Source organism: Aquila chrysaetos, chromosome 3 (assembly GCF_900496995.4).
Source record: "Aquila chrysaetos chrysaetos chromosome 3, bAquChr1.4, whole genome shotgun sequence".
NCBI classification, from domain to species: domain Eukaryota; kingdom Metazoa; phylum Chordata; class Aves; order Accipitriformes; family Accipitridae; genus Aquila; species Aquila chrysaetos.
Window position 1 is genome coordinate 20098346 of NC_044006.1, and position 15869 is coordinate 20114214.

The window sequence follows — 15869 nt, forward strand, 5'->3', positions numbered from 1 at the left end:
CTATACCATAAATTCAATCACTGCTATCACAAGAGAGCAAGCGAGCTCATCTTCAAGTCCTGATTTAGACAAAGGCTTAAGGAAAACTCCCCATGCCTTCTCTCTGAAAGTATTCAAAGCATCAAGTCTCTAACACAGCAGGCTAGCCAAAAGTTGAAAAGGGTTAGCTGTTCCCCAATGAAAAAAAATCCAATTCTGTTTATCCATTCTAAATAATGACTTAAGCGCCTACCAAGAAACAGGGTGTAAGCATACAATTAAGTCAAGAGGATTTCCTACATTAACTGTGTGATGCAATAGTCGGCACGCCAGTTAATTTCAATTACAACATTTACACACAGTTAATCTGCTTAGTATTAGGGACTGCATCCTGTGGATTTCTTTTCCAGAAAAACAGAACGTCATTACAGTAGCCTGGCTTTGGCAATCACACTTGTAAGCACCCCTGCTATTCAGGACAGGGCTCACCACCACCTATTGGGGGGAACACAAGAACAAGACAAAAAAACAAACAAAAAAGACCCCTCTTCCAAGACATTTCTGATTTGTTTTCTCAAGTGTACATCAGGTTTGTAGATACTGTTCATGGTGTTGATCTATATTAGGAAAGCTTATTCCTGGGTAGTGAGGTAACTGGTGAAACAGTACTATCCAAAATGCCCCTAAAAAAACTCCGTAACAAGAAAATAGATTTGTTACAATTGTTACCTAGGACTAAGACAGCAGTCATATTATGGATACAAATAAGCCCCATTTGCAATATGGTACCTAGCAAGAGTCTATACTCAGAAGATGATTTCATTCTAATTGAGTAGGTAGTATTTCCAACCATCATACTGCTGCACGACACCTTCCAAGCTGAGTTTTCAATCAGACAGACAAGTACTATCATGAAAACACAGAAACAACAAAACACAGCAGAAAGGAGAGGATACCTTTGCCTTGTGTTCCCATCTTGGGGCCCTCTGACTTCCAACTCCACCAGCTGGAGCAACACAAACCTACATTATCTGCCACCAGATTCTGTACTTTGTTAAAGCTCTGCCTTTGCTGTGCCATAGGCTACTTTGCCCAAAACGCGTGCAGGAGACTTGCATTAACTTGCATCTAAAAGGCAGGCCTCAAGCATTAAGAGTCTACCAAACCATGCAGAGGGATGAAGGTATGTGAATTCGCTTTCAAAATATCTTATCAAAACAGTCAAGCCATTTATTCAGAGCTTTCCTGGAGACACACTTTGGAAAACTTATCAAGCAAAATTAAAGTTTATTTTGCCATGCATTTGTCTTATCATTTTAATAATCTGTTATACCCAGCAAAATGCCTCAAGATTCAGCTCACTGTAACTGGTTGGAATGGAATGTTTTCTTAACATATTTGAGGAAGACCTAGAAGCATTGGTTCCCATGGTTATAGCTCGCTCAGCACTATTCTTTAACCTTGACCAAACAGCTTCCTTCAGACTTCTCTAACTGGGCTAAAGAATAACAGCCAAGAAATCTAAAATTCTTCACGTTTATATCGCTAAGTAATAGATCCTTCCCTCTTTCCATACTACTACTATTTTATTACACCTTCCTCCAAATTGACACAACAACAAAAAATTAGAGCTATGAAATACACTTTAAGTTAGCAACTCCACAACATTTTCAGAAGGATGAGCTTGGGCAAGTAGTAAATAAGGACAAAATGATACATAATGGAGTACATTTCTAAGTCAACAACTCAGGAAAGAGAAGCAAAGTTCTTGTTGGCAGATCTCCCTTAAAGCACTGATTCAATGTGTTACAGCAGCCAGTAAACATTGGGTGACATCAGAAGTGGTACTGTGAACTAGACAGAGGGCATCATTTTGCCACAACACAAGAACTTCATGCACCCATATGTGGAGCCCTGTGTGCCGTTCTGACCTTCAGATCTTAAGGAGGACACAGTAGCATCAGGGGAAATGCAGAGAAAGGCAAGTGAAATGTTCAATGGCATTGAGCAGCTGCCTCACAAGGCAAGGTCTCCCCAGTTTGGAGGGACAAAGGCCACAGGAGTGAATGTAGTGGACAAGCTGAATGCAGAACTGTTGTTACCAAATCCTGCAGTATGAGAACCAGGGGGTACTTGAAAGCAGTAAGGGATCAGGTTAAAGCACACGAAGAATATACCTCTTCATTCAGCAGGCAGTGAACTACTTGAGCTTGCTGTCACAGGCTGTGAAAGCAGGCAGTATCAGCAGGTTCAAGAAGAGATGAAAGACTTTCATGGCCTTTATATGGCATATTAAATGGACTAAGCGTAGGTGTAGCCTCCAACACCTGTACTACAAGAAATGTGAATGCTGAGGGAGCATGAAGGGAGTGAAAGCCATCATCAGATCACAACCCTGAACAGCACTTGCTACTGGAGATACAGCTGGAGATAGACTATGAGGTTAGATATAATATTCAGCTGACTTGGTAGGAAATCTCTTAAGTTCATTTTTAGTCACCAAAAACTTTCGTAAGATGAGAGCTAAGAGATATAGGTAATTATCAATATCGTACTACTTGGCATGACAGGACTGTACTGTTTTAGAAGAAATACTGAGGCAATTAATCTTGTGATAAAATTCCTTTCCTGGGCAGCTGCTGGAAACAGGGAGAATATCTTCTAGTTTTTCATATTAGAATTTGAAGATAGCATTTTCCTTAAAAAATTAAGTGTTGGTAGTTCAGCTTAAGTTTCTAAAAAGAGGACGTTTTCTGCATGTTATTTATCTACCCCTATTCAAGGATTACAGAAGCTAGTAAATAAACCATGTTACACCAGTGGTGCAGTTTCAGGGTATACCTAATCCACCGCAACTCTACAGCCCACAAGAGGCACAATTCTGCGCATATCCTTCTAGCGTGTGGGCTCCCAACACTTTCCTTACGTCAGATCTACCAACATGCGACAGCACAGCCAACCACCTAACCTTAAAAAAAGCTACATCTTCCTCTCCCCTTCATTCACAAAAAGGAGGGGGGAAAAAAAAAAAAAAATCCAGAGTTTTCTTTTGTCAGATCCATGATTTGAACCAGCTCACCCTCCAGCAGTAGTCACTAGGATGCTAGTGAAGCAAAGGGAATGAAGCAACAGAGGGGAAAAAGAAAGCTTGGCTACCTTTTTATCCGGCAACCCACAGTAATACCAACTTGAATGCCATTTAAATCACATCCTTAGAAAAAGTCCATACTTTGCATGATTTACACATCTTCAGGTGGAGCGATCTACAAGGACAACATTATCAGGTACCACTTGCTCTGTAGAGCAGCAGTGGTATTACACTGTGGGCAGACATCCTTCTGACACATTAAAACAAGTTACACACAAGTTATTTTTAACCTGGCTCAGTTCCCCAATTCAAGCAACCACACAGACAGTTGAACCAGTAACACAGACACATAACAAGCAGCCCATCGTCCTCTGATAAGTTGGAACAAAGAGCTGCACCCTGCAAAATAAACGTCAGGAAATGACAGACTTAGCTGGGCTCATACTACTGTTGGTGAGATCATGTGGCGAAATCAGAACAGGGAACTGATATGGACACAAAAAAAAAAACCAAAAAACCTCAAATAAGGATTGTCAAATTGAAGTCAGTTCTTCGATGCAGTTCACCCAACACATTCACCCACAGCACCACTGAGGGGTCAGTGCAGGAGCAGTAGCTCCTTCAGCAGATGCTGCTACTAAGAGAAATAGCTAAAGACCCAAGCCAAGACTGGTTCACAGTCACTTTTGCCAAATCAAAGCATAGCTTGCTACCATAAAGTAGAGTCTTACTTTTCAGTCTCTTGCTCATTCCTACTAGTGTTTTTATGTTGCATAAACTAGTTCTGTAACTAGTTGATGAGTCAACAAGGGAACTAAACCAGCTGAACATTTTATTATTTTGGGTTTTGCCCAGTTTGCAAGGTAAAAGACAGGAATTAGCGCTATAGTATAAAGCAGGAAAGTGGGCCAGCTCATTTTGCAAGCACCACATTTGGGACCACACTGAGACTTGTTTAAGGGGAAGCCTGCAGGTGCTTCTGCTTCAAGATGTACATCCTACTCCTACTCCCTTGCCTGCATCCTTCCTCTCAGATACAGAGGCACTGTAGGTAAAACATCCCTTCTCCATTTCTGACTACAGTCAGAATTTGCCAATAAGTTCATTCCACATCAGCCTAAGACAGTTCCACAAGCAACTGAGGGACATGACAGCTCACAGCTGTTAAAAAGAGCAAAGTTTCATTCCTCTTCCTACCCTTCCTTTAACTTCTTCCTTCTCTGCAGCCCATTTCTGGACATGATTCAAGGGTCCTGCCTCACCCTTACATCAGATCAGGCAGACTTTTTATTAAGCAAGTTTAATGAATTAAAGTGGCACAAAATGATCCCCCGCCCTTGCCACCATGTCCAGAAATTGTCAAAAAAAACCCCGCTGTAGCCAGCAGAAATGAAGTGGCAGGATCTCTTGGGGAAGGGGAGAAGAAATCAGAACCGTCCCCTTTCAGCAGTGAGATGTGATGTCTGTTCACAGCACCTTGTAAAACTACCCATCTAAATAGGTTGTTCTTTAAGTATTAAGATGATTTAAAGAGCATTTTCCAGTCAGCCAGATCTTATACAGAACTGTATGCTATCAGCTGAACCCAAACAGTCGCACTGTGCCTGTGGTATACTGTACCTAACTTTAAGTGCTGTAACAGAAAGCCAAACCTTTCCAGAGCCTTTTCCCTCTCGTGATTACTTGCAAGGCAAAGTTACAAACTAAATTCAGGAAAAAAAAATAGCTATACAGCTTTTTAAAAAAACCCACATGATCCATCTCATCAGCCTTGATGTGGAACTAAGGAACTACATAGAAGATATTGTCATAATAAATACTTAAAAAGGAGGCAAGCAGAAGAATTAAGCTGTTCATGCTGGGGCCAGAAAGTATAAGAGGTTGACAGGACAGAATTATTTTCTTTGGAAAATTTAGCATAAACCTGAAGTCCTACAAAATGAGTCCTAAAAACTAGGACTAATTTGCTAAGAGAAGGATGACCAGTGTTCTCGAAATCAGCCTGAACAAAGCAGGACTGAAAGTGATTTAGTGTATGGATACTCAAGTTTTACTTCTGTTCACCAGAGAAATATACTACTGTCCACTAGTTTTTACTGGAGTCCCCAGGGCAGTGTTACCAACATCCATCAAGCAGGCAGGAACAGGGCCGCTCTGATTCTATGTGTCGCACTTATTGTTAGGAATTTCTGCAGGGCTGTGCAGATGCCCCAAAATACTAAGAAATTTGTGAATATGAGGGAAATACCACATGTCTGATCGGTGGCAGAGGAAAGGGAAAGTCAGGCATAGTTTGGTACAGGTCAAATCTGGATTGGAATCTGCCATTTATGTAGCATTACTAACAAATGTATTATCAAGAGTAATGCAAATGAGAGGAACAGACCACTTAATACATTTCTCTAGTTCCCAACCTTCATGCTACTTCTCATTCTCAGCTGCTTATGAAGTACCAGGTCCTTCAGTGAATCAGAAACCTTCATTATTGAGAATGTTTACTTCCAACTCACTGAAGTTCAATTAATTGGTGAAAACAGATGAATACTAAAAATGTTAAAGAAAAAAACCTCCAAAAAACCCCAACCCTACAAGCGGCTCATTTCTTGTCCTGTCATTTGCATACACTCCTACGCAGTGAGCCTGTAATGGCATGGTGGAATTTCACATGAATATACAATTACAGGTTGTATTCAGCAAAAAATAGGTCACAAGCAAAAGCACCTTTGAGAAAGAACAAGCACCAGGGACTCTACCCAGGTTCCCAGCTTGGCAAAGGCGGGGGTAGAAGGTTGTTCCATCTGCAAACACAGCAAAGAGCTGAGTAATGACAATGAAAGTAAGGTGGTGGCAGCTCCCTTTGCAAAACAGCACTAAAAGTATCTCAGTATTAATGGAGGGAACTCAGTGTCTGCTCTCCTCCGCTTCATGCAATAAGCACATAAGAATGAAAGGGAAATGTGGGAGTCAGGAAAGAAGGAAAATAACACAGGGGGTTTTCAGAGGCATCAGATGTAAAAAACTGAACACAACAAAATTGTGACTGAATAAAAATGGGCCGCAGTCAACACACAGATGAATGAAATGTCCTTACATTTAAAAGATAACATAAAAAACGGCACCAGTATCATCACTGAGCTGTGTTCAGCACACAGAGGTGGCTCACAAAGACCCTCAGCAAGAGGGAGCTAGCATTTTATTCCCGATAGTTGCTCAGGTACAGGATTAAGAGCCACCACATTCTGCCTCCAGCAGTGAAGCCAGCTTGAACACTGTTCTTCCCCAGCCCCACACTCCTCCAAGGCCCTCTTGTTGATAAACACTGTGGTTTATCACACCTTCAGATATGATGAAAAAAAACATTTTTGAGGCTGCACTGTAATCTGAACAGCTGCAATGATCCAGCTCCTTCACAACCTTTTTGTTTTTAGAGACTGAGTTTGAGCTAACAATGATCCCTCCCAGACCCAGAGCCCATGGTGGGCAGTACAGGTGCACAAATGATCTAGAGGAGCCAGACCTTGTCTGCAAGGCCAAGGGTGAGCAGCAATAAGGGACCAGGCATACCCACCAACGTGCTGCATGAGCCGTTCGGATGCCTGTCCCTGGATTCCTAGTACTGCCAGCAGAGGAATACATCCAAGCTGTGGTTTTCAGCCCACAAAATTATACAGCCGTTTTCTACTCTTCATATAGCATTTTCTATTCTAAACCTGAGCTTGTCCAGGCTATAGTGTTCCTGAGTTATTATGCCTGATGTGAACAAGCATCTATTCAGGTACAACCTGGACAAAGTGAAGCAACGGTGACTTTTTTATTCCCTATTATATAGTTGTCGCAGTTTAACCCCAGCCAGCAACTAGGCACCACACAGCTGCTTGTTCACTCCCCCCCACCCAGTGGGATGGGGAAGAGAATTGGAAGGAAAAAGTTAAAATTCGTGGGTTGAGATAAGAACAGTTTAATAGAACAGAAAGGAAGAAAATAATAATAATAATAGAATAATAATAATAGAATAATAATAAAAGGATTGGAACGTACAAAACAAGTGATGCACAATGCAATTGCTCACCATTCGCCGACCAATGCCCAGTTAGTTCCCCAGGAGCAATCCCCCCAGGCCAAATCCCCTCAGTTTATATACTGGGCATGACGTCACATGGTATGGAATACCCCTTTGGCCACTTTGGGTCAGCTGCCCTGGCTGTGTCCCCTCCCAACTTCTTGTGCCCCTCCAGCCTTCTCACTGGCTGGGCATGAGAAGCTGAAGAATACTTGAGTTAGCATAAACACTACTTAGCAAAAACTGAAAACATCGGTGTGTTATCAACATTCTTCTCATACTGAATCCAAGACATAACACTATACCAGCTACTAGAAAGAAAATTAACTCTATCCCAGACGAAACCAGGACAATAGTATATAGCACAATGAAATCCTGATTCAGAAGTCAGGCTTTTAGATTTTGACCTACCAAAGAAATGCCCCTCCATGATAAGTAAGGCCTTTTTAAAAAAAAAAACAAACAAACAAACACAAAACCACACACACCTATTAATGTAATTAAAAATCAAATACACGGTGATCAAAACATCAGCTAGGCTTGAGCTTAGGCAGTATGCCTGCTTGGTTTTCTTTTTCACATAATGTCTTATTTTATTTCTCCTTTTTCTTAAAAAAATGACTAAAATATGTAATTAATAATTTCCACTGCACTTTCAGGGGCACAGATATAACCAAACCAGAACCCCAGAGGCAGCAGTCCAAACTGCATCTGCTGTGATAAGCCCCATCTCTAGTAGGAACCCTGGCTGACTCAAGGTTTGTTAAAGACTGCCCTTATACTGTCTGAAGTAGTTATTGCTACTCCTGTAGAGGCATTTTTCCAAATAATACAGCTGGGGGAAAAAAAAAAAAAAAAAAAAAAAAAGAGAGAGAGAGACAGAACTGCTTGGGTGTTGTTTTTCTTTATGTACAGTATAATCAGGAAATACAGGTCAGCCACAAAAGATAAAGAGTTCTGCATATGACAACCAAAACACAGATGTGCCATTTGCCCCCCAAAACCAAAAATGTAGTTGTGAGCCATGTGTTGACAGTCCAGCATTTGTAACATTTTCACTTCAAAGTTTCTGGTTATTTTGTACATGAATTCATTAATTGCTTTTCTTTCTGGTAACTTTAAACATGGTGGTATTTTAAAAAGGCATCTCTACCTGGAAGGCCATAAATCGGCAGTCACCCAGGTTCTGCAGAAACATGACCTATACATAATGTTTTCTGCATATGTACAGACATACAATTCATCTTCGAGAGCAATGAAAAATATTTACTTATTAGAAGCTGTTACTGTCGCAATAGAGCTCTGCTCATGTCCTATTAAGAGGCAGATTAAAGCAATGTGAGCTTTAACAATTAGTGTTGTAGCTTCATTGAAGTGTATGTGTTTGTCCTCATGCCTGGTGTCTTTCATGTTTTAATTCAGAAAGCAACAACATCCTACTGCACACAAATGAGGGAAAGTATGTAGAAGGCGTGATGGCCTATATAAGCCTCTCTTTATAGCCACTATCCAATAAGCAGTGATAAACAGTGGACAATATCTAATAAAAGTCACAGACATCTGAGTAATACTGGTGGCATTTAGAGCTCTTCTCTCTTATGTATGTGACTCAGAGTCAGACACTCTGCATATTTTCAGTAGGGAATAAACAAACTCAAAGTCCTCTCTGCTATGTTCCAAAATGTTCTAGATGACCATCATTTTCCACCCTTATTGTAAGTTAAAGGCAGCCAAAAGCCATCAGACTTCCTTTTATGCAGAACAGAAAACAGATCTCTTCTCCAAAGCTGCAGGATCCTACCCACCAAAGGTGGAGGTAAAGCCTGGAAGATTCCTCAGGCTTGAGGAATTGTACCAGGACAAATTCCTTCAGCAAGCCTGAGTATTCGCTCAGCCCTGGCTTCTTGGAAATACTCACTGTACAATCAGAGTTTAAATGCCAACAGGCAAGTTCAGTTGTGTCTGGCTTATTGGAAAAATGTTGTGTCACAATTCAGGGCAATTAGCAAACATTCTCGCTATTTAATTTGGGTGGAGGCAAAACACAGCAGCCAATAATTACTTCAACAGTTTTCCTTGTGGTGGCCTTTGAAGTGTCTGTCAATTGAAACTTGAAAAGAAAGGAGAAAAAAAAAAAAACCAAAACCAAAAAACCATGCAAGGAAAAAAGGGGAGATCCCAAAACAAACTGTGGCACATTGAGTTAAATGAAACAACAGTTAAATGAAAAATTGAAACTGGTCTGCTACAAAAAAACAAAAACAAAACAAAACAAAAAAAAAAAAAAAAACCAAAAAAAAAAGCAAAGCAGCACTATCTTGTGAGCAACTGCTCTAGCTGTCTTGCTAAATTTAGTCTTCCTAAATGCTTAACTGTGTCTAAGTTCCCTTTATTTCTTGGGTGGGGGTAAGAACTACAGCAAGACAAAAGGTAGTTCATGTCTCAGCTGTATTTAGCAGATCCTAAACAACTGTAAAATGCCAAACAAAACCAAAAGACCCTGTCACTTAAGAGTAAGCCAATCTAAACTGATAACAAGGTAAGCAAGAGGCATCTATGTCTATGCAGCTGAACTCAGGTCTATTTAGCTCAAAATTCACTGAGGTTAGGGAATCTGCATGCGGACTTCAGCAGGTTTTGAATACTGCTCTCTTCCTATTGCTTAGAAATTGTACCTCTGCAGCACTAATGTGTATGCTCTTCCAAACAAATTAATTTTTTTTCATAATTTCAGTAATTTCAGCAATTCTAACAGTAATGCTAGGAATGAATGTACTATTTGGTCTCGTTCAGATGACCATGTCCCCGTTATTTAGACTAGACATTCCATTTTTATTACAGCTACAGCCATTTCGTTGCTCTGTGCTGAAATCATTGCATCACTTCATGAATCACCTATTGCCATACTATCTGGGGACCAAAAAAATAAGCCAATGTAACATACAGAACTGGAAAAGGACAAGACAGCAGGCGGGAAGGAGTAGCAAATATTGCACAGTCACTGAAACTTATTTCTACCTTATCAGCCAAAGAGGGAAGTGACATGCACTGAAGGTCTCCTGAGACTTCAAAGAGCCCTTCATGTTTTACATAGTTCAATTTCCTGTACACCACTTGTCAGCAGAATACTAAACACACACAAATACCAAAGCTGAAGGGCTCAGTGCTGAAGTCTCAAACTCAATGGATGTGAAGGCCATGGCACATTCAAACTTCTATTTGCCTTTCCTAACAGAAGAAATCAGTGCAAAATTATTAAACCAGGTGTCCCAGTACCTACTCTCTCATTGGCATCACATTACGGAAAATACTCTGTTATTTTTATGTATTTGAATTTGAAATAAATTATTGTGGCAAACATTTTGATAGGCTACGCAAGAACTGTGTTGAATGATTTACTTACCTTCTCTGTGATGTAGAAATTAGAACTATCAGCATGCTGCAGTGCAAACTGATCATGATTTGCAAGAGACCACCTTAGAAATACGAAAATAAATTGATCACAAAATGAATTCTTAAAAACGCAAAAAGTACCCTTTACATGATTTTACTATGATCAAACAAGAGCCTGTCATTCCCATGTATTTTTCATACTTTTCTATAACTTTCAATGATGAGTTCCAAAGTTTAAGATAAAAGCATGCTTACAAACAGAAAACTTGAGTACAGATACATCCTATATGTGAGATTTTCCTTTTGCATATCTGAAACAAAGCCCTAAACTTGACCATGGTTGAGAAAGAAATTACATAACAACTACCTTCCTTCCAAGACAAAGATAAAAAGAAGGGGCGGGGGGGGTAGAAAGAAGAAAAACTATTTTGTCGCTACAGTGACACTTCAGTGCTCCAAAAATAAGTCGATAATGATCTGATATTCATTCCAGATCTATAAAAAACTACGAAGCATTATTTTTGCTTGCAGTAAGCAAGATCACTAAATCACTAAAACAGACACAAAAAAAAAAAAGTACAGTACCAGGATTTTATGCTAGCTTATACAACACGCAACGCATGTAGTATTAAGTTGATATATTACATGATGCATAAAACACCACCTTTGTAACTCAGCAGCAACTTGATGAATATCAACTAGTTTCTCCTATGTGGCAGCACTTGCTTAAAACAGCATTTTTGTCCCCAAATATTAATGTATTAAAACTAAAGCAAGAGATTTCTCTTAGCCAATTATTAGTTCGTATTGCAGGACTTGCAATTAATATTTCAGTTTCACGTGAGCAGTCACATCAACTGGACCAGCTTACAGTAGCCACTAGTCTCAGTGCTCAAAAATCAAAGCCACAGTCACTGCTTTAGTTCCTTAACCCGTGAACTGCAGAGACCACAAGCATAAAGTGAGTGGGTAAAATGCACCTCTGTGCAGAAAGACAACAAATGGTCTAAATGAGAGTCACCCTCATGATGGAGCTGCTCTGTTAGGAACCTCATCTTGCAAGTAGTTGATCCAAAATACACTGCAAATTCAAAATCTGAAGATAAAACAACTACAAGATTTAAGAAACTAATGACTAGTTATACAGGATATCTAGATTTTCTTCAGAAAAAAAAAAAAAACCTATCTCCTGATTGGTTTAATAACTCAAAAAGTAGTACGTACTATATGGCAGAACTTACCCATCGCAGACTTCTTTTATTATTGAGGACAGCGGCTTTTTCTGGTTAAGGAAAAAAGAAAGGGAAAAAAAAAAAAAATCACCAAATTGGAACAGCCCTGAGCTCTTAAAATATGATTCCAAAACCACTGACTGCAAAGAATAAAACAAGTTAGTAGTATTTAATTTTTTGTTTAATATCAAGCTTGATAGGACCCCAAAATTTTCTGCTGTTTTGGTCTGATGAACTATAAAGACAGTAACTCTACACGTACGCACGATGACATTATCAGCCCTTTTTGTCAACATTAGCCCATACGGCACCAACTCAGCTTCTCAACTCAGAAATCAAAGAGTCTTTTGTGTACACTGCATCTCATTACCCAACAGAAACAGAAGATTTAGATATCAACATGAGCATTTTCCAGGAATGACAACTGAAGCAAGAAGACATTCAATATTTTTAAACCTTCTTTTGTCCCTTTCAGATATGGTCATATGATGACAGTAATCCTCTCTCTTAAGTACACATATGCAGGTTCCCCTCTGATAAAACATCAGCTGGGAGGTGTTAAGATCCCAGATGTATCAGTTCTGTTTTATTCTCTACATCTGCAAGCATGAGCATTTGGACTGACTGAAAACAGCTCTGTTGCTTTGAGTCCCAAAATAGAAGGAACAGTCTAGTTTGGTGATGTTGCAACACTCAGAACATTGTTATAAACAGAGGGTGTACATGCAAGTGTTTTTACAAGATTACTGGCTAAAAGAAAATGCATTTTTATATCCCAAAACATAGATGAAGTTGCATGGCAAAAAGAAACAGATCAAATTTCAGTTGGGTGACTACTGAGCCTTTTTTCTCCAATACTGGGTGACCATGCAATGTCACACACATCTGTTGCTTCGTGAAAATTCCCCAAAACAGCATAGGACCCTCTCTCTACTTACTTCCAATAATCACAGTTCACTGAATTCTTAAAAAGCAAACAAAACTAACAAAATACACAAAACCCACCATAAAACCACCCACAAACCAACACTACTGTCAAAACAAGCTGTTTCCCTTTAACTTTCATAGAAAACTGATTAGGCTAAAAATTAACTCAGTAGCAGGGTGCGTTACGTGGAGGAAGAATTATTTTTCCCTGGCATTTGTTTTCTGAACTGCATCACTGCATAGACAGAAAGCCAGAGATGGGACTCCCTGGTCAGGTCAGGATCAGGGAAGAAGGATTTGTTATTTCAGCAGTCAACTAAGCCAGTTTATAAACAGGCAAAAACATAACACAAGCCCATTTTAATCAAACATGAATGAAAGCATCTGCTGAAAGAAACCTGTCCCCCCTTGCCATACTGTCTCAGTCCTTGGTTTCCATCCTTCCTCTTTCACTGTCCATTACTATTTTCACATGACCACCCAGATGAGCCACACTAGGAAACTTGATCAAACTAAGAACTGGTCCATTAAAAAGGAAAGCAATAGTTTTCATTTAGATCACCTCATCTGACTTACTATGTGCCTAAACGACTAGAAAATACTGGCACATGGGAGAAAAGGCAAGAAGTGTGAAACTGCTCCCTGCTACAGCAGCCAACATGTCCTTTCTCCACAGCAGCTTCTCCCTGTTGTGCTGGCTCAGGTGTTTGCGTAGCCATAGCCAAGCTGTGAAGCAGATCAGGCAGATCGAGAGAGAGAGAGAGAGAGAGAGAGAGAGGTGTATTCTTCCCCACAATTTTTCAGCCCGATCAGTTCCTGAGTCTGGATTACTGTGTCACTTTTGTGCAGCTGCTTTCACCCGCTGACTTCCTCCCTGAGAGGTTTGTAGGTTCTGCAACCCTGTGAAAGCAATCCCTGTTTCCAACTGCTCTCTTCCCTCTATCCCTCCCCCAAAAAAATAAAACCCCATTTTTTCAGGAGGGATAGAGGGAAGAGGAAGGAGCACAGGTTTGTCCAGAGCACAAACGTGGCAGCCTGCAGGTCAGCTGCTGCTAAGCGGAGCATGCAGCTCTGTACACTGCCTCCCCTTCCCTCCTCAGGATGCTACTGTGGGTCCCACTCTACTATTTGCCTATTTTGATAAAATTTGCATCTGGGATTTTAATTCCTTTTACTAAATAAATTGGTATCAGCTAACAGATTTAATACAACAGAGGACAAAAAGAGTAACTGCCTCTCCTCCCCATTATTCTCTTAGGAACTATAGTTTCCCATAGAAAACTATGACAAAAAGACACTTTAACAACCCAAACTGGCAATAATATAAAGGCTGCGAAGGTTGGATACAACTTTCCAAATCATTATTTTGGTACTTCTAAGTCTTCAACACCATCAGCTTTTGTGTCCTTTCTCTATCCTACTAATCTCCTTCCCCCTTTTTCAATTCTATACCAACTTTGCATTATTGTATGACATTATTTGAAATGAAAAACTTAGACAAAAAAAAAAAAAACCAAAAACAAACAAACACCAACCAACAAATCAAGTAGAACCTGTAAGGGATGGTTAAAAAAGAAAAACAAAATAGATCTTCAGTAATAAAAATTATTAATATAGCCAGCCTTTCACAGTATTGCTTTGTCCTCCTGTGGCACTATTGCTACAGCACTGAAGTAACTAAGTACAACTCACTTATCAGCAACAGGATGGAAAAAAAGTGGAACTCTTCTGGGATACAAAGTTTGCGATTAGTAATTTGATAGCACTTTACAAATTAATAAATGTAAAATACCACTGTAATCCTAATAAGCTGCTGCTCCTAATCATACCTTGGGCTGCACTCCCCCTCCATGTAAGTCTCCAGACAAAATTCTTTCCCCTTCCCTACCAAGCAGATAAATTGTCACCAGCACGGGCATTCACAGCAGTAAGCGGGATGTCGTGGAAAGCAGGCGAGGGCTGCCATGACTCTCTGCCATCGCTCAAGTGGGGTTTGGTAAGCGCAGGCTGCGGGAAGGTTCTGGCAGGCAGCACGCTGAGCGGGCAGCGGCAGCACTCCTGCCACCCTGCCTGTACATGACCAGGCCTCCACGCCAAAAAAACCCCAACCCTTTTTTGCTCTGGGAGTGACAGGTGGGCGAGTGACCAGCTCCCACGGCCCCTTCCCAGCCACCTCGCAGCCACGTCCAGAATGCCTTCACAGTCCTGCTACTGAAGGCTGCAAGAGACATATCTATGCTTAGGTAACAGTGACAGCACACGACTGTTTACTGTGTGTACAGGAATGTGGCAGTACTAGCAGACAAACAAAAGTGAGCTATTGTATTTTTTTTTTCTTTTTGAACCATGAAAGATGAGGTAAAAGCCTATTTCCATTCTCTGCAGAGTAAGTCCACTCAGCAGGCCACTCAAAGACATGTTTTTTTTTTGCCTGGCTGAAAATATTTACCTGATGTCAAAGAGAATGGACTCAATATTTTTGTTATTTTAATCTTCATAAAATTGTGTTTATGAAAATTTACATCATTGCTGCATTTACAGTTCTGAAAAGTCAAATTCACCTTATTAGTCAATGTACTTCAAAGAATTCCTTATAATCAGACAGTCCAAAAATATTTCAAAGTTTTTCCTTCATTGAAATGAGTATTTTGTGCTCGTGCATTTTAGTTTTGGTTTTTTGCATCTACATCCTCCCCTACACTAGGAAAAATTAAGTGTGCTTTTACACATGCTGAGATGCTCATTTAAAGCTCTAAGAAGATCAAGCTGTAGCTTTAATGCATGAAATAACACAGATCAAAGTAAATCTTATGCTCCCTACAGGAGATAACCCCTTCAGCTAACATATCACAGCCATCCATGCTGAACACATCAGTTAGCATAAAAGTATTTTGCTAGGGTAGGTATTAAATTGATAACTGAAATCCAGCAGGAGACAATAATGGGGCATTATGGCATTGCGACTTGCTGATCTGCACACGTGGGGAGAATCCTGCCATTGACACCAAGCATAGGCAGCACTAGAGCTGACATGAATTTACACACCCCATAAAGCTTTATCTGCATTGACTGGTTAGTACAGGTGTCTGAGATGCTGTCTAAGTGTAGCCCTAATGACATCCACTATGCAGTAATACCTAGTCACCACTTCTGTGCTCACCTGCATACACCTCAGGTCATGTCTCCAGGT

The 15869-nt window shown here is 40.2% G+C and overlaps 1 protein-coding gene across 3 annotated transcripts in view; it reads right to left on the minus strand.

The window, feature by feature from the left end:
• The window catches only part of ELMO1 (engulfment and cell motility 1), a 323193-nt gene that overhangs the window by 245004 nt on the left and 62320 nt on the right, over window positions 1-15869 (minus strand). For all 3 annotated transcript variants that reach the window (XM_030008954.2, XM_030008955.2, XM_030008956.2), the window contains 2 exons: window positions 11762-11802; window positions 10531-10603 (listed from right to left, as the gene is read on the minus strand). In XM_030008954.2, coding sequence (XP_029864814.1) covers window positions 10531-10603; window positions 11762-11802 — 114 coding nt within the window. The remainder of the gene's footprint in view (window positions 1-10530; window positions 10604-11761; window positions 11803-15869) is intronic.